Consider the following 19,208-nt stretch of genomic DNA (forward strand, 5'->3'; position numbering starts at 1 on the left):
CAACAGTGATGTAATACTGGTCAGAAGAATGCAAAGTTTAAAGAGGTTGTTTTGCAATTTTTTGCATGCGCCGAAATATAGGCGTATGTAATTTTGGCATGTTCAGCGTACCGCGCAATGCGTAATACACGTGTAGTCCTTCGAATAGCTGATTTCAAATTCAAGGTTAAACAATTTAGGCGTCTATCCAGATTTTGGACTACGAAAACGGTTCGTATTTGACTGATCGATAATATACGGACAAAACAAATCGTGATCGTTATCAATTTCTGATTTAGTGGTACATATTCTTTTCTTGTTGCAGCGTTTCATAGGGTAGCCTGCTAACACCTTACCTCGCGGCAGGCTCTCATTTAGCCAATTTGTAATAGTTGACGCAAAGAGCTAAACTAATGTTTATTGAGCAGGCCAGAGAGGTGTATGGTTTGGACGTAAATTTATTTAAAAATTAGGTTAGGAAGTAAGTTTTAAAGTTGGCTTTATTGAATTTTGAATGATATGCCTTACCCCAAAAAATAATCAACATCACAATTTAAGATGATCCGACCGATCACGAACAAGTGTCTTCAGTGATCTTTTAGGTAAAAAAAGTGTCGTTGTTGAAAATGATTTGACCGATACAAGGCGAAGGCATAGCCAGAATCAAATTTCGTGGGGTTCCAATCCTACATTAATGTAGCCAAGTCTATCAGTTGGTTTGAAACACTGCCACATGGTACCTAAAATGTGCATTTTTAACATTTCATGTCCAAGCCCCTTGGTTATAACAATGCCCCACTTACAAAGCATTATATGTAGGCTACACCTTATATTTGAATATTTCGCTTAGGTGACTAATACACATTCAGTTGCAGCAGACAGCAGTTTGTCATCATTTGCCACAAATCCTACCCATGAATCGAAACAGACGATCACATTTGACAACAAGGAAACTTTAGACTGTGTATGATTCCTACGTATGACTCAAAACATTTACAAAATTGTCCTTCTTAAGGTAAAGCCGTCCTTCTTAAGGTAAACCAAATGTCATGTTGTTGTTGGAGGGAATGACTAAAGTCGCAAGCGCCCCAGCTCCCGCAATGTGAATAAATTTGTTTGCAAAACCACAAAACAGCGCCAATCCGAGAAGCATTCCTGTCCTGTAGCCGTGTCGCCCTTTCTGTAATATAGAAGTTAGGATAGATTTCAACATCTCAAACTTAAAACTGAAAAAGGCATGAAAATCGAGGACATGCATGATGTATGGATGCTAATTTTCATGTAACTGAGCTATTTATATGTTGACAAAAGAATAATTGTTTTGTACAATTTCTTACCATTGTTTCTGATGGAAAATACCACAGAAAAAGTCCCAACACAACTCCTACTCCGATTCCTAGCACAAGTTCAAGAGGTCCGTGAATGATTTTCGCAATGATGTCACCTACGTGAAAAAAGCCTTTAAATTATCAAAATAAGAATGTTTCCTAAAACGCTAAACCGTATGTTGATCTACCTCACCAAAGAAGGCCAAATTAGTTTTTGTGCAAAAACACTGTAATCCCTTTATAATTAGTTTCATTAATTAATCACTTTATAAGCACCCGGCCATTAAATGTTTTAAACGGGCAGTCGCGTCTAATCTTGTTTACGAGGTTTTGTCAAATCAACCGGTTGAATACACACAAACCTTCTGAAAATATCATTCCCAGAACCACGTTAAAGCCTGTGATGCCAATAACATCATTTAGAGCAGCTCCGGCAATGAGGAAAGTGGGAATTCCCCCTTCTACGTCCTAACCCTTGTCCTGGAGGTATAGCAGGGAAGGAACGACCACGACAGGAGAGACGGCACACAGAACGAAACTGCTCAGAAATATAAGTATTTTAACAATAGGAGGATGTCTAAAAGACGACATAGTGGCGGTAGAACTGACTGTTTGCCGGTTTTGCCCCTTTTTGTCAGTTTTAAACTTGTACTTTGAACTTGTATAAAACTGCCTGAGAGTCTCAATTTTATGCAAAATTTGGTTGGCAATTTCTGTGAACTGATTTAGCCCATACAAGTCACTTAAATGAAAGAAGCAAGGATTCATTTGCACCATGTTTAGTTCAATTTAACCTTACGCAGTGTTATACAACCGCCGAAATATCATTTTCATTGGGTGGGTCCCAATGGGTGACTTACCCGATGACGAATCCCCAGTCCCACGGAAAGCTAATCATTAATGTGGAGAATGCAGCCACAACAATACATTCGATGATAGATGTCGAAATAGCAAATCCCAGGAGAATCGACTTAAGCTTCAAGAGCGCCTGTGGTTTCAAGTACAAGTCAAACAAGTGACGGGCAAACTCTGGCCGCAAGATAACCTTTTGACCGCTTGGCTCATTTGGCAAACTCTCGCCTTCCAAGTAAACGTCAAAGCGCTTATGGGGGAAGCACACAAATGTCCAAACCAGCTAAAGTTTCAAGGAGATTACATATTTGACCTGACGCAAGTCATGTGACTGTTATTGTGCACGAAGGGTGAAGGTCGAAAAGAACAGTCTTGCATTTAATTACATTAATGGATCCGCAAATCGACAGTTCGTCACTTTTGTGTACAAAAGTGTATACACGTCATTATTCCCATTTTTTACCTTGCCGTCCAGTCCGATTCTAGCTCTAGTAAGTATCACTGTAAGGGCGATCAGACGTAGAGAAGATGACCATTGTGGGTCAATATCCTTAGCCACATCTATGTATGGCACGTTCCGAAGCAAGAAACCCATTACAAGCATTCCTAAAAAACGCAATGTTTTACTAACTTGCAAATTTTAAAATCTTGCGTAAACTAAAAACGTCTATTTCGTTTTCGTGACACATGAGATGAAGTTGGACCAAAGCAACCCTCTGTGTGACCTTAAATATGTATAGTCATATTCCGTGTTAATAAACAAAAATCTTACCTAGAAGTGGTGGTAGGGGTGGAATTCCAGGCAAAGGAATGTGGCTAACTAACCAGCCTGCTGCCATGCACGATAGTAACAGAATAATGATACCGAACAAATTTCTTCCAGGAAGTGCGTCTTCCTTTGCAATGCTCTAAGGCAGTGGTTCCCAACCTTTTTTTGTCGCGACCCAAATACTTCCCAAAATTTGGTTTTGTGGATTCTTGCGACCCACAAACATACATTCTTACTATTTTTGGTTGATTTTTGTTTGTAAACCAGGGAAGCTTTTCGAAAATTTCTGCGCCAATTTAAAAAATCAAACAAATAATATTCGTTTATTTTTAACCAACTTAGAGCTGGCTCAAAGCATTATCAGCCAGACAACGCTTAACAGTGATCTCACACAAACATTATGACGTCACAATCAGAATTAACCACTACCACGCCAAATTGTCATGAAATTATTATTGGGCAACAATTTATAGCCTTGGGAAATAATAAAATAACGCTACGAAACGAAGTCAAGGAGTAGATGCTTTTATTGCCACAAAAACAAGCGACCCAACAGAATTGCCAGGCGACCCAACTTTGGGTCGCGACCCATAGGTTGGGAAACACTGCTCTAAGGGACTCCCCATGATAAAAACGCTAGTACCACTACAGAAAAAAAATGTTTCAATAATTTGACAACATCACCTATTCTGTTGTGTCAAACTGGATCAAAGTGATATAATTGTTGTACACTCAAAAATTTCTGTTTAATACAGAATTTCTAGTGCGGGATTTTTGGGCAAATTATGGTAGTTTGACTTCGTTTGTTGGGCGTTTAGGAAAGTGGCTTTTCTAACGGGGGTCGCGCGAAACGCTGAGGGGTGCTGTTTATGTTAATTTCACTTAAAGTTTAAAACCATCTCATCACGCTTTGATTTTTGATAAAAAAAAATCAAAAAAAAAAAATAGAAAAAGTCCCAACACGTCTAAATAATTTTACGTCGAAATAGTTTGCCTTTCACCATTTGGAAAACCCTAGGCTAGGTCATCAGAGCAAAAGAATACGCGTGGGCTCAAAGGCGGATATATCAGCGATTTTGACGCCGTGCGTTTGTGAGTTAACTTGTCAACGTCGTTACATGACAACTGAAAAGTTTTAATTAACCACTGAGGTCGATTGAATACCTTCGCGATAGGCGCTTGTCTGGTTGTTAACAAATATTTGACCTCATCAGGTAAACCTGATTGCGAAATGTATTAGCAAAAAACAATCATATGAACACACAAATGGTAGTCACAGCGTCGGTTCTGGCAATAAACAAGGTGGGCTGGTGCCAGACTCTGGCATTTTATTTTTCAAAATCGGTCTCACGTGAGCTGCGGTCAATTGCGCATGATCATGGTCCGCCAGGTTTAATCTCGTAAACAACGAAATTAAATATTTTTTACACTATCTAACTTTATTTTCTTGATTTAACAACGAATTGAACTTCATCTTTATGCCACGAGTGGTACTTACTGATGCAAATAAACTTTGCAAGTTTTCCATGAGGTGGACAAAGAAATAGCCATCTACATTTAGTTCCACAGGAGTCTTCTTCGTGAGGGTGGTCGAAATTCTGGGTCATGCAACATTGGCAAAGATGGGCCCAGTCTATCGCAAAACGACTCTAAAAAAACAAATTCTTGACTTTGGCTTATTGTGTCACATGGCACACGTAGTAAGTATCCCACTTCGAACTTTATCCTTTTCTTTAGTTTTTAAGAAAGTAAACCAAACCTACGTGAAACATTGTATTACTGTTGCATACCTTTGCTTTGTCTTATGGATCCTGAGCTGTAGGGATGAATCGGAATCTAGCTTTAACAAGGATTTTCTTTTCTCACCACCATTGCTGATTACAATCGCATTTATTGAATTGTCTTCTAAGGGCTTTAAAAGGCGACATTTAAAAAGGCCCCCAAAATCGAATTTAAGAAGCTCGGTGTTTACAAATATCTTTCTGTAGGGTTTATCTTCAACGTCCAGCACAGTTTCTTTGATTACCGCGTCTTCGTGCATGTACCCATTTCCGGAATGTTCTCCCGACACAGCAGGGCTTGGATAAGGGGGCATAACGAATCCCTCGTCTCGGTTCATAGTTATTTCGGTGTCGTTTGAACCCATTTGCTTCGACAATGTTATGTGAAAATGTAATTCTATTTAAACGCCGATATAAACGGTTTGGGTGCCCGCTAAAAACTAGTTGAAAAATATTGCCGTTAAAACATTTAACAAAGTTGAGCGCTGTTAAAAATCGAAATAAGATTTGAATAGTGGATTGACGTACTGGTTTAAACATAGCTGTCGCTGCTCAAACAATAAGGCACGGATATACTAAAACATAATGCAGTCATAGTGTACACTGTTTTGCACACTGTCAAAGTATACATACGTTCGTAGTATGACCAGATGTCAGGTCAGAAGAAGGAACCGGGTTACAAGATAAGGCCCATCAAATAAACAAATAACAAAGATATGTTTGCTTTAAATTTGAAACAAACTTGTCGCTACATATATAGGACCTTACAGATTGGACGTCAAATCACGCGTGGTGTAAAGACTGCCGAACGTTTCTAGCTATATTAAAACGTTAAACAGCTAATAGTTACCCACTGAAGCCCTATTTTTTGCATAAAAATAAATAAAAAAGGGACAAATATCCCCTTAGCCTATTTCTACAAGTGCAATTATCAAACACGCATAAGCGAAAAATATTAGCTTGTCTGCTTAACGTCAGTTTTATGCTCATGTGGTTTCCTAAATAATTCCTTAGCAAGAACAACAATTCGCGCGATTTTTGATCAAATGTTGGGGCAACGCAATCATTTTGACTTGAACACCGACAGACGCAGACAAAATTCTACCTCCTAGATTTCCTGCGCCCCTGTTGTCAAGAGTAACGTTTTTTTGACAGTTTTTCCAAATAACGCAACTTTTTGTGCAAATATATTACGAGCAGTTAGTTTACTTTATTGAAGCAATAGTTCCTTACTTGTTATTCTAAGCGACATATTCGCGATGGAAGTTTCGCATACTGTTTAAAAAACCCTAGTCACCAACAAGTTGCGCGTCCTTATCTGAGTAGACGCAACGATCGACCCGCATTTATATTTGACCTTCGATCACCTCCGACCCGCTAACCTGCGCGCAATATTTGCTAATACGTGTGTACGATAAGCGACTGGCAATAAAGTGGAGAGCGGGAATTTATATTGTTTTTCTCCGGGAAACAAAAGCACTGTATTGGGCGGCGTGGAACGCAATTGCTGTCAGATGTGAAATAATGATTTATTTGCCATCTTTCAATCAAAGACAACGAAGGATCTAGGTCGCAACGAAGTCATGAGACGGGTATGTTATTTGACATACGTTTATCACCTAAAATTAATCTTGTCACTAGGTGGTGGTATTGAAAAGTTTTCCCCGCTTTTTTCTTAACGGGCAGGAACTTGGCCGAACGGTCTGGCGCGCCTGACCCATATACAGACATAAATACAGACAAGTAAAAAAATTAACATGTAAACAGCCCTCAAATTAATGGTTTGTGAAGTCGTCAATGAAAAGTCGTTTAATTGCATTGAATACTAACATATGTGTAACTTATTGCCAGAAAAACCCGTATTTGCAACGAAGTAAATCTGGGACAGAAAGTGTTGCAAGGGCGTACACAAATCGAAAAAAAGTGTTGTGTATTTCATTTTCAGTATGTTCACACGTTTTTAATTCTGCCTTCCTATAGTTGGATGTAATTTACGAATTAAAGGTTTTGCAATATACTTAGGTAGTTGAAAACCGCGACAGAATTACACGGAAAATACACGCATAACTGAATCAACAGCGTCAACTAGTGCCATTAAATTGTAAATGGGTTAAAATTTTAATAAAAGACAATAAGACTGTTATCGTCAATGTTTCACACCGTACGGAACGAAACCAAATAACGTTATTCGTTCTGAGCATTCGTCCTGGACCGATATTTTCATTTCGTTTCGGTCTGACCGAAATAAATTTATAACGGTATTTTTCGGTATTTCGGTCTTAACAAAAGAACATTTCTACGGTTTTTGCAACAATTAAGCGAAAAAAGTAAGAAAGTTGCAACACACAAGAATTATTGTCGGTAGTTGTTATGTCACATAACATAACGGCGCAAAATTTTTAGCATTTTTTTTTTATTTTTTTTATTTTTTTTTTTAATTGTTGCATGTCAAATGTCCAGAACGAAATACCGTAAAAAAATAACGGCATTTCGTTCCGTTCCGGTATTTTGAATATTTTTATTTCGGTATTTCGTTCCGGTATTTGAGCCAAAAATTATTTATTTCGTTCCGGTATAACGTTCCGTTCCATTCCGGTATGAAACTCTGGTTATTGTGACCGTCAGTCAATGTTATGACATTTGCTTAAACGAATGAAAGTACATTTCTGTGATTGTTTTGCGCAGATGCATATTTAACTACAACACCTTATTGCCCAACGTTGTAAGCACGTGCACTAAGATAATAAATACAATATATACAATAGCATGTGTACAGGGTGTGGAAACTTGCAGATAATAATCATGTGATAACCGATACGTAACGAAAAAATGTTTGATCTAAATTTAGTAGTAAAAGTTAAAATGACGTTAACCTTTTGTCGAATCCTCCGTTTCAGCAAAGTTTCGCCTTTACGTGATTGCAATGTGAAGTCAACAAACATAAAAAAATATAATGTAGTTGGTAGTGATGAAGAATTTGTACGCTTTAAACATAACAAACATTTTTTATATTAGAAAATGTTAATTCTGCTAAAAAGATATACAACTAAGTAGAATACAGGATACATTTGTTATGCTGCAACATTTAAGTCTAAGGGTAATCATGACCGTAAACGACCTTTTGTTTTCGGTTACCACGATCAGTCATACAGTGCGGGTGATGACGCATTATGACGGAAATTGCGTTGAACGTGGAGTGCGTGTGCGTTTCTTATACATCTACACTTTGGTTAGTTTCTTACTAACAGTGAATCACTGTGAAGTAAAGGAGTTGAATATAAGATAAACAGAAAAACTATTGAAGGGTTAGAACTTATTGCATACAAGTGTTATACCATTGAAATTAATGTCAAAAGGCGGCTGCCTCGTACAGGTTACTAATGGCCAAGTGTGTGTATGTGTTTAAAATCACTGTTTTATTTGATCTTTTAGCATATAGATTTCAAAGATAGGTAAAAAAGATTGATTTTACTTAGACATGTTGTATTAAAGTTAATTGTTTGATGAGTTTTTACGTGATATTAAAAACTCGCTTAAGCGTCGCGCTAAAAAATGAGATTTAACATACTGCATAGCATTCATTTCAGTATGTTTGGTCAAAACAAACCTCTGTTAAAGCTTGTTTTTAAGATATTTCTTCAGCAAATAAAGTGCAATTTCCATTAGATGTATACGAGATTAAATTAATTTTTGACCCAAAATGCTTGGACTTACTTTGATGTTTGCGGTTTTCTCTGCAAATCAGTGTAGCAGCGGTCTGACATCAGCACAGGGTAAGTTACATTCCGGTATTGGTTTGTTTAATTTAGCAATGTAGCCTACATCCTTCCCACCATTGCCGTCCGCATTACAGCTTTTTGTTTACCAAATGTCCCCAGTCTGTCCAAATTTATGTCACACTATCCTCGGTCGCAGGTTGTGCACTCCTGTTTCTTTGCACGACGATATTGATCAAACGAACAATCAAGGAATAAAAATAAACTTAAACAAAATGTAGCCCTGAAAAAAGTTTCAACTGAAAAGTGTAAGCATCTGAAAATATACGAAGAACCTTCAAAATGTCAAATTAAAATTAGGGTGTGGGTGTGCGTGTGTGAAAATGGTAATGTGTGTAAAACACTAAAAAGGTGTTTTCGCCATAAAAGATAAAAAAGGTTAAATGTTGAAATAAAAACATATCGGATGTCGGATGCGTACAAGTACTGATGGCGTTGTTGGGCGCGAAGAAGCTTGGATGGGTAAGCACTTTTTTCCAAGGAATGCAGCCTGACTACGGTAACTATAGCCAGGTGATTGTTTCCGTCATGGTAGTTGGTTTCAATTTGGCGCGTGGTGATACCGGTTTTGTTGCTTCTTGTTATAATGTGACATGTAGTCTGCAGTCTGCACCAACTATTTTTGTTAAAAAAACTTTACGGATAACATTTTGAATTGTAATTTATTTTGCGCAAAGTCGCGAACATCGTCTGCAACCTGTTTAATGTCACACAATGTATTTTTGTTTGTTTTTTTAGAAAGACTGTAGCCTATAAAGAACAGCTACACTGTACTATAGTTTACTAAAATTTTAAAATATTTTATAGTATACTAAAATAGTATAATACAGGTCATGTGTCCTTTAAGTCTACAGCATCAAGTCAGCCACTGGTGAAAGCATTTGGTTCTGATGGGCGAAACCTTTTTTCCTGACTGACATGCCATGACCATCACCATTGGGAACATATTGCTCAACTTTAACAATTTTGCCTGCCAATTACAAAAGCAACAAAATGGTGTTGAAATCAGGGACAAGAAATCAACCAATAAGGGTGGAATTCACCAAGCAAGATTAACTTAATCTGGATTAGGCCTTAATCTAGGATTAACTGATCCAGGATTAAGCACCTGGATTAGTTGGTATTCACCAACCAGGATTAAACCGAGACTAGTTAATCGGTACTTTAATCCCGATTAAGTTCCTAATCCCCGATTATGCTGAGTCATAGTCATGGCCGCATGGGTTTTAGGCAATTTTAAAGATGTTTTGATTTGTATGAAGGTGTAAAACTGTGTGTTTTGGGATTTTAAACACTTTTTGGCGTTTTTGTATATATACCTACAAGCCATTTATTGTGTATTGAATGGTTGGTACTTTTGCATTAGACACAGGGTATTGTATTACTGTTTTTGTTAGCAAACCCAAACAACAAAATATGCCTTGAACAACTAGTATAAGTTTATTAGAAAAGGATATTTTGCTTTCCCTCACTGAAACACATAAAATGTCGTAGAAAGCTAGAAATCAGACCATGTTACCAAATGGAAAACTTGTCAGTCTGATGATCAACTTTAAACCAACAGTGGCTGCAACTGAACCAAACTGCATTGGAAATGTTTTCAGAATTTTGTAACATATGATATATATATATCAAAATTTTAGTGAAGTTGATCGGGGATCTAAGGAACACTGGAAGGCGAGGGAAGCCTAGCAGCTGTGGCTATACAGAAAGGCTGCAAAACAATCCACATTTCATTGAAAAAGCTCATAATAAGAGAGGTCATCATAAGAATGTTTTGTGTGTATCATCCCTGAACAATCTGTGAAAGAAAATCAGGGCTTCGAGCCTAACCACACACCCCAATACTACTAACTCTAGGTGTTTGCTTGTAAAATTGATGTTCATTTTATTGATTTTTTTAGCAGTAAACTTCAAGTTCTAATCCTTTTTATGTTTGTTTGTTTTCCAATTGAACACAAAGCAGAGAATGCATTGACTTTTGCCAAAAGTGGCAGTAAAAGCACATTCGCTACTAACAAAATAAGGCATAATTAGCACAATTTAATTTCACAGATCTTTGGACTTCAGGGATAAAAACTATAAAATCTTGTTTTGTATGCCTAGGGCTGTGAAAAAATGCAAAAAAAATAATTCCCTCCCTGTTTGGCATTTTATGTACCAAACTAAAAATGTGTTAAGGGTTAAGGTTGGTTAGATCTATTCTATATAATTAAGAAACCCAGGGGGGTGCAAAAAAAAGAAAAAAAGGTTAAGAACCACTGGTCTACATTCTACAGGCAGTCAGAATAAAGATTACATATTGTCTGGGTGTTGGTTATTACCCATTGATAAATTAATCATTTCTCCAACCAATTACAACTTGGTTGTCGAATACAGTAGTACAAACTTTTTTTTTTCTTGTATGATATTTACCACAAATGACATTTGAAGATAGTTTATATAATGGAAGCTGTTTTTATGCATGCTGAGTGCAGATTTTTTTCTTGGTACTATTGGGTTATTTTTACATTTTGTGAGGAAGACTCAGTTAAGGTTTAATTAACATCAGGAGCTGAATATACCAATAACTTGAGGTTTTTGTTCTAATTGACAAACCTGCCACATCTTTCAGCAAATGTGTTTTTGGTATTTTTGTTGGTAAAAACCTTCTCACTACGGTCAAATTTTACTGTACCTATTTCAATCAAATTGTATACTTTCAGTTTAATATTGTAATAAAAATGAATATTCCTTATTTTCTTTCTGAAGTTTTTGAAAAACTGATGTTTGTTTATTGATTCATTTACAATACAATTTCAAAATCAATATGATTACCTAATTTGCCTTTTTAATGACAGCCACAGGCTTGTACTCCATATAACTAAAGGACTCATATTTTATGTGTGTTTAATTTATGAATAAAACAGCCTTTTGCAATGCACTGGCACAAACAGTAAAATGTTACAAAACAGAAATGTGAAAGAGAATGTGAAACATGGATTTTTTTGTTTAAAACAAAAATATGGCTTCTGTAATTACAATTGTATGATTAAATGCTTTTTTAAGAAAATCGCAAAAATGTTTGCTTCAAACTAGCCAGTAAACTGTGTTTTATGTTAGGATATTAATGCATGATCAAAACATTGTGTATGGTGTAGTAGGTTCTGGGTGGAGTTTATACCAAAAATAAAAAGACATTTGCACAGCTTTGTGGTCTTCATTTCTCAGAAAAAGTTTCCATTTAAAAAGGGAGAACAGTTCCGTTTTGTTAGTCATTTAAGTCGCAATATGGCTGGGTCTCCCAACTGTGTTAAAAATTCGATGTTGAATAAAATAGTTCGAGTATATATATTAAAAAAACAGGACAGTGAAGTTCACGAGTAGGAGCAAAACTTCATCAGAATCAACCCTAACATTGAATCTTTTATATGGGAGTGTTTATACGCATTTAATGTTTAATAAGTACCTCAAACTCCTTTTGAGAGCGTACACAATATAACTTACCTACCTAAAACCAAGAACACAAACTGGCGCCAGTTTGTTTACAACGGTATGTGACGTCATAATGCGTACATTTTTATTCATGGTAGTCAGGCTGCATTCCTTGGAAAAAAGTGCGATACAAGTGCAACAGTGATGTAATACTGGTCAGAAGAATGCAAAGTTTAAAGAGGTTGTTTTGCAATTTTTTGCATGCGCCGAAATATAGGCGTATGTAATTTTGGCATGTTCAGCGTACCGCGCAATGCGTAATACACGTGTAGTCCTTCGAATAGCTGATTTCAAATTCAAGGTTAAACAATTTAGGCGTCTATCCAGATTTTGGACTACGAAAACGGTTCGTATTTGACTGATCGATAATATACGGACAAAACAAATCGTGATCGTTATCAATTTCTGATTTAGTGGTACATATTCTTTTCTTGTTGCAGCGTTTCATAGGGTAGCCTGCTAACACCTTACCTCGCGGCAGGCTCTCATTTAGCCAATTTGTAATAGTTGACGCAAAGAGCTAAACTAATGTTTATTGAGCAGGCCAGAGAGGTGTATGGTTTGGACGTAAATTTATTTAAAAATTAGGTTAGGAAGTAAGTTTTAAAGTTGGCTTTATTGAATTTTGAATGATATGCCTTACCCCAAAAAATAATCAACATCACAATTTAAGATGATCCGACCGATCACGAACAAGTGTCTTCAGTGATCTTTTAGGTAAAAAAAGTGTCGTTGTTGAAAATGATTTGACCGATACAAGGCGAAGGCATAGCCAGAATCAAATTTCGTGGGGTTCCAATCCTACATTAATGTAGCCAAGTCTATCAGTTGGTTTGAAACACTGCCACATGGTACCTAAAATGTGCATTTTTAACATTTCATGTCCAAGCCCCTTGGTTATAACAATGCCCCACTTACAAAGCATTATATGTAGGCTACACCTTATATTTGAATATTTCGCTTAGGTGACTAATACACATTCAGTTGCAGCAGACAGCAGTTTGTCATCATTTGCCACAAATCCTACCCATGAATCGAAACAGACGATCACATTTGACAACAAGGAAACTTTAGACTGTGTATGATTCCTACGTATGACTCAAAACATTTACAAAATTGTCCTTCTTAAGGTAAAGCCGTCCTTCTTAAGGTAAACCAAATGTCATGTTGTTGTTGGAGGGAATGACTAAAGTCGCAAGCGCCCCAGCTCCCGCAATGTGAATAAATTTGTTTGCAAAACCACAAAACAGCGCCAATCCGAGAAGCATTCCTGTCCTGTAGCCGTGTCGCCCTTTCTGTAATATAGAAGTTAGGATAGATTTCAACATCTCAAACTTAAAACTGAAAAAGGCATGAAAATCGAGGACATGCATGATGTATGGATGCTAATTTTCATGTAACTGAGCTATTTATATGTTGACAAAAGAATAATTGTTTTGTACAATTTCTTACCATTGTTTCTGATGGAAAATACCACAGAAAAAGTCCCAACACAACTCCTACTCCGATTCCTAGCACAAGTTCAAGAGGTCCGTGAATGATTTTCGCAATGATGTCACCTACGTGAAAAAAGCCTTTAAATTATCAAAATAAGAATGTTTCCTAAAACGCTAAACCGTATGTTGATCTACCTCACCAAAGAAGGCCAAATTAGTTTTTGTGCAAAAACACTGTAATCCCTTTATAATTAGTTTCATTAATCAATCACTTTATAAGCACCCGGCCATTAAATGTTTTAAACGGGCAGTCGCGTCTAATCTTGTTTACGAGGTTTTGTCAAATCAACCGGTTGAATACACACAAACCTTCTGAAAATATCATTCCCAGAACCACGTTAAAGCCTGTGATGCCAATAACATCATTTAGAGCAGCTCCGGCAATGAGGAAAGTGGGAATTCCCCCTTCTACGTCCTAACCCTTGTCCTGGAGGTATAGCAGGGAAGGAACGACCACGACAGGAGAGACGGCACACAGAACGAAACTGCTCAGAAATATAAGTATTTTAACAATAGGAGGATGTCTAAAAGACGACATAGTGGCGGTAGAACTGACTGTTTGCCGGTTTTGCCCCTTTTTGTCAGTTTTAAACTTGTACTTTGAACTTGTATAAAACTGCCTGAGAGTCTCAATTTTATGCAAAATTTGGTTGGCAATTTCTGTGAACTGATTTAGCCCATACAAGTCACTTAAATGAAAGAAGCAAGGATTCATTTGCACCATGTTTAGTTCAATTTAACCTTACGCAGTGTTATACAACCGCCGAAATATCATTTTCATTGGGTGGGTCCCAATGGGTGACTTACCCGATGACGAATCCCCAGTCCCACGGAAAGCTAATCATTAATGTGGAGAATGCAGCCACAACAATACATTCGATGATAGATGTCGAAATAGCAAATCCCAGGAGAATCGACTTAAGCTTCAAGAGCGCCTGTGGTTTCAAGTACAAGTCAAACAAGTGACGGGCAAACTCTGGCCGCAAGATAACCTTTTGACCGCTTGGCTCATTTGGCAAACTCTCGCCTTCCAAGTAAACGTCAAAGCGCTTATGGGGGAAGCACACAAATGTCCAAACCAGCTAAAGTTTCAAGGAGATTACATATTTGACCTGACGCAAGTCATGTGACTGTTATTGTGCACGAAGGGTGAAGGTCGAAAAGAACAGTCTTGCATTTAATTACATTAATGGATCCGCAAATCGACAGTTCGTCACTTTTGTGTACAAAAGTGTATACACGTCATTATTCCCATTTTTTACCTTGCCGTCCAGTCCGATTCTAGCTCTAGTAAGTATCACTGTAAGGGCGATCAGACGTAGAGAAGATGACCATTGTGGGTCAATATCCTTAGCCACATCTATGTATGGCACGTTCCGAAGCAAGAAACCCATTACAAGCATTCCTAAAAAACGCAATGTTTTACTAACTTGCAAATTTTAAAATCTTGCGTAAACTAAAAACGTCTATTTCGTTTTCGTGACACATGAGATGAAGTTGGACCAAAGCAACCCTCTGTGTGACCTTAAATATGTATAGTCATATTCCGTGTTAATAAACAAAAATCTTACCTAGAAGTGGTGGTAGGGGTGGAATTCCAGGCAAAGGAATGTGGCTAACTAACCAGCCTGCTGCCATGCACGATAGTAACAGAATAATGATACCGAACAAATTTCTTCCAGGAAGTGCGTCTTCCTTTGCAATGCTCTAAGGCAGTGGTTCCCAACCTTTTTTTGTCGCGACCCAAATACTTCCCAAAATTTGGTTTTGTGGATTCTTGCGACCCACAAACATACATTCTTACTATTTTTGGTTGATTTTTGTTTGTAAACCAGGGAAGCTTTTCGAAAATTTCTGCGCCAATTTAAAAAATCAAACAAATAATATTCGTTTATTTTTAACCAACTTAGAGCTGGCTCAAAGCATTATCAGCCAGACAACGCTTAACAGTGATCTCACACAAACATTATGACGTCACAATCAGAATTAACCACTACCACGCCAAATTGTCATGAAATTATTATTGGGCAACAATTTATAGCCTTGGGAAATAATAAAATAACGCTACGAAACGAAGTCAAGGAGTAGATGCTTTTATTGCCACAAAAACAAGCGACCCAACAGAATTGCCAGGCGACCCAACTTTGGGTCGCGACCCATAGGTTGGGAAACACTGCTCTAAGGGACTCCCCATGATAAAAACGCTAGTACCACTACAGAAAAAAAATGTTTCAATAATTTGACAACATCACCTATTCTGTTGTGTCAAACTGGATCAAAGTGATATAATTGTTGTACACTCAAAAATTTCTGTTTAATACAGAATTTCTAGTGCGGGATTTTTGGGCAAATTATGGTAGTTTGACTTCGTTTGTTGGGCGTTTAGGAAAGTGGCTTTTCTAACGGGGGTCGCGCGAAACGCTGAGGGGTGCTGTTTATGTTAATTTCACTTAAAGTTTAAAACCATCTCATCACGCTTTGATTTTTGATAAAAAAAATCAAAAAAAAAAAATAGAAAAAGTCCCAACACGTCTAAATAATTTTACGTCGAAATAGTTTGCCTTTCACCATTTGGAAAACCCTAGGCTAGGTCATCAGAGCAAAAGAATACGCGTGGGCTCAAAGGCGGATATATCAGCGATTTTGACGCCGTGCGTTTGTGAGTTAACTTGTCAACGTCGTTACATGACAACTGAAAAGTTTTAATTAACCACTGAGGTCGATTGAATACCTTCGCGATAGGCGCTTGTCTGGTTGTTAACAAATATTTGACCTCATCAGGTAAACCTGATTGCGAAATGTATTAGCAAAAAACAATCATATGAACACACAAATGGTAGTCACAGCGTCGGTTCTGGCAATAAACAAGGTGGGCTGGTGCCAGACTCTGGCATTTTATTTTTCAAAATCGGTCTCACGTGAGCTGCGGTCAATTGCGCATGATCATGGTCCGCCAGGTTTAATCTCGTAAACAACGAAATTAAATATTTTTTACACTATCTAACTTTATTTTCTTGATTTAACAACGAATTGAACTTCATCTTTATGCCACGAGTGGTACTTACTGATGCAAATAAACTTTGCAAGTTTTCCATGAGGTGGACAAAGAAATAGCCATCTACATTTAGTTCCACAGGAGTCTTCTTCGTGAGGGTGGTCGAAATTCTGGGTCATGCAACATTGGCAAAGATGGGCCCAGTCTATCGCAAAACGACTCTAAAAAAACAAATTCTTGACTTTGGCTTATTGTGTCACATGGCACACGTAGTAAGTATCCCACTTCGAACTTTATCCTTTTCTTTAGTTTTTAAGAAAGTAAACCAAACCTACGTGAAACATTGTATTACTGTTGCATACCTTTGCTTTGTCTTATGGATCCTGAGCTGTAGGGATGAATCGGAATCTAGCTTTAACAAGGATTTTCTTTTCTCACCACCATTGCTGATTACAATCGCATTTATTGAATTGTCTTCTAAGGGCTTTAAAAGGCGACATTTAAAAAGGCCCCCAAAATCGAATTTAAGAAGCTCGGTGTTTACAAATATCTTTCTGTAGGGTTTATCTTCAACGTCCAGCACAGTTTCTTTGATTACCGCGTCTTCGTGCATGTACCCATTTCCGGAATGTTCTCCCGACACAGCAGGGCTTGGATAAGGGGGCATAACGAATCCCTCGTCTCGGTTCATAGTTATTTCGGTGTCGTTTGAACCCATTTGCTTCGACAATGTTATGTGAAAATGTAATTCTATTTAAACGCCGATATAAACGGTTTGGGTGCCCGCTAAAAACTAGTTGAAAAATATTGCCGTTAAAACATTTAACAAAGTTGAGCGCTGTTAAAAATCGAAATAAGATTTGAATAGTGGATTGACGTACTGGTTTAAACATAGCTGTCGCTGCTCAAACAATAAGGCACGGATATACTAAAACATAATGCAGTCATAGTGTACACTGTTTTGCACACTGTCAAAGTATACATACGTTCGTAGTATGACCAGATGTCAGGTCAGAAGAAGGAACCGGGTTACAAGATAAGGCCCATCAAATAAACAAATAACAAAGATACGTTTGCTTTAAATTTGAAACAAACTTGTCGCTACATATATTGGGCCTTACAGATTGGACGTCAAATCACGCGTGGTGTAAAGACTGCCGAACGTTTCTAGCTATATCAAAACGTTAAACAGCTAATAGTTCCCCACTGAAGCCCTATTTTTTGCATAAAAATAAATAAAAAAGGGACAAATATCCCCTTAGCCTATTTCTACAAGTGCAATTATCAAACACGCATAAGCGAAAAATATTAGCTTGTCTGCTTAACGTCAGTTTTATGCTCATGTGGTTTCCTAAATAATTCCTTAGCAAGAACAACAATTCGCGCGATTTTTGATCAAATGTTGGGGCAACGCAATCATTTTGACTTGAACACCGACAGACGCAGACAAAATTCTACCTCCTAGATTTCCTGCGCCCCTGTTGTCAAGAGTAACGTTTTTTTGACAGTTTTTCCAAATAACGCAACTTTTTGTGCAAATATATTACGAGCAGTTAGTTTACTTTATTGAAGCAATAGTTCCTTACTTGTTATTCTAAGCGACATATTCGCGATGGAAGTTTCGCATACTGTTTGATAAACCCTCGTCACCAACAAGTTGCGCGTCCTGATCTGAGTAGACGCAACGATCGACCCGCATTTATATTTGACCTTCGATCACCTCCGACCCGCTAACCTGCGCGCAATATTTGCTAATACGTGTGTACGATAAGCGACTGGCAATAAAGTGGAGAGCGGGAATTTATATTGTTTTTCTCCGGGAAACAAAAGCACTGTATTGGGCGGCGTGGAACGCAATTGCTGTCAGATGTGAAATAATGATTTATTTGCCATCTTTCAATCAAAGACAACGAAGGATCTAGGTCGCAACGAAGTCATGAGACGGGTATGTTATTTGACATACGTTTATCACCTAAAATTAATCTTGTCACTAGGTGGTGGTATTGAAAAGTTTTCCCCGCTTTTTTCTTAACGGGCAGGAACTTGGCCGAACGGTCTGGCGCGCCTGACCCATATACAGACATAAATACAGACAAGTAAAAAAATTAACATGTAAACAGCCCTCAAATTAATGGTTTGTGAAGTCGTCAATGAAACGTCGTTTAATTGCATTGAATACTAACATATGTGTAACTTATTGCCAGAAAAACCCGTATTTGCAACGAAGTAAATCTGGGACAGAAAGTGTTGCAAGGGCGTACACAAATCGAAAAAAAGTGTTGTGTATTTCATTTTCAGTATGTTCACACGTTTTTAATTCTGCCTTCCTATAGTTGGATGTAATTTACGAATTAAAGGTTTTGCAACATACTTAGGTAGTTGAAAACCGCGACAGAATTACACGGAAAATACACGCATAACTGAATCAACAGCGTCAACTAGTGCCATTAAATTGTAAATGGGTTAAAATTTTAATAAAAGACAATAAGACTGTTATCGTCAATGTTTCACACCGTACGGAACGAAACCAAATAACGTTATTCGTTCTGAGCATTCGTCCTGGACCGATATTTTCATTTCGTTTCGGTCTGACCGAAATAAATTTATAACGGTATTTTTCGGTATTTCGGTCTTAACAAAAGAACATTTCTACGGTTTTTGCAACAATTAAGCGAAAAAAGTAAGAAAGTTGCAACACACAAGAATTATTGTCGGTAGTTGTTATGTCACATAACATAACGGCGCAAAATTTTTAGCA

General features: G+C 37.5%; 2 protein-coding genes and 2 long non-coding RNA genes across 4 annotated transcripts; 1 reads left to right on the top strand and 3 right to left on the bottom strand.

Moving 5' to 3' along the window:
* LOC145238851 (sodium/hydrogen exchanger 9B2-like) lies at window positions 1–5,525 on the bottom strand. The gene is made up of 6 exons (XM_080102129.1): window positions 4,427–5,525; window positions 2,623–2,765; window positions 2,168–2,295; window positions 1,670–1,845; window positions 1,317–1,423; window positions 1–1,159 (listed from the first exon to the last, which is right to left on the bottom strand). Exons 1-4 carry the CDS (start codon window positions 4,533–4,535, stop codon window positions 1,776–1,778), a joined length of 450 nt encoding a protein of 149 aa, XP_079958255.1. The 5' UTR covers window positions 4,536–5,525; the 3' UTR covers window positions 1–1,159; window positions 1,317–1,423; window positions 1,670–1,775.
* A 3,193-nt stretch (window positions 5,526–8,718) lies between these two features.
* On the top strand, window positions 8,719–11,293 carry LOC145238861 (uncharacterized). The gene is made up of 2 exons (XR_013862198.1): window positions 8,719–8,998; window positions 9,333–11,293. It is a non-coding gene; the product is annotated as an uncharacterized LOC145238861 (long non-coding RNA).
* Window positions 11,294–11,390: 97 nt separating this feature from the next.
* On the bottom strand, window positions 11,391–12,093 carry LOC145238862 (uncharacterized). Its single transcript, XR_013862199.1, has 2 exons — window positions 11,976–12,093; window positions 11,391–11,772 (listed from the first exon to the last, which is right to left on the bottom strand). It is a non-coding gene; the product is annotated as an uncharacterized LOC145238862 (long non-coding RNA).
* A 2-nt stretch (window positions 12,094–12,095) lies between these two features.
* On the bottom strand, window positions 12,096–17,503 carry LOC145238860 (sodium/hydrogen exchanger 9B2-like). Its single transcript, XM_080102135.1, has 6 exons — window positions 16,521–17,503; window positions 14,718–14,860; window positions 14,263–14,390; window positions 13,765–13,940; window positions 13,412–13,518; window positions 12,096–13,254 (listed from the first exon to the last, which is right to left on the bottom strand). The coding sequence occupies exons 1-4, from the start codon at window positions 16,627–16,629 to the stop codon at window positions 13,871–13,873; spliced, it is 450 nt and encodes a 149-aa protein (XP_079958261.1). The 5' UTR covers window positions 16,630–17,503; the 3' UTR covers window positions 12,096–13,254; window positions 13,412–13,518; window positions 13,765–13,870.
* Between the last annotated feature and the right edge of the window lie 1,705 nt (window positions 17,504–19,208).

Source organism: Phallusia mammillata, chromosome 7 (assembly GCF_965637545.1).
Source record: "Phallusia mammillata chromosome 7, kaPhaMamm4.hap1.1, whole genome shotgun sequence".
Taxonomy (NCBI): Eukaryota; Metazoa; Chordata; class Ascidiacea; order Phlebobranchia; family Ascidiidae; genus Phallusia; species Phallusia mammillata.

Excerpts from the sequence above, each read along its gene's own strand:
- LOC145238860 (XM_080102135.1), bottom strand. The coding sequence starts at position 16,629 with ATGACCCAGAATTTCGACCACCCTCACGAAGAAGACTCCTGTGGAACT. Across the intron at positions 14,861-16,520 it reads TGCAAAGTTTATTTGCATCA|GAATGCTTGTAATGGGTTTC; the intron begins GTAAGTACCACT and ends TGCGTTTTTTAG. Across the intron at positions 13,941-14,262 it reads GACTGGGGATTCGTCATCGG|TTTCGTTCTGTGTGCCGTCT; the intron begins GTAAGTCACCCA and ends ATTTCTGAGCAG.
- LOC145238851 (XM_080102129.1), bottom strand. The coding sequence starts at position 4,535 with ATGACCCAGAATTTCGACCACCCTCACGAAGAAGACTCCTGTGGAACT. Across the intron at positions 2,296-2,622 it reads GAATCGGACTGGACGGCAAG|GCGCTCTTGAAGCTTAAGTC; the intron begins GTAAAAAATGGG and ends TTGAAACCACAG. Across the intron at positions 1,846-2,167 it reads GACTGGGGATTCGTCATCGG|TTTCGTTCTGTGTGCCGTCT; the intron begins GTAAGTCACCCA and ends ATTTCTGAGCAG.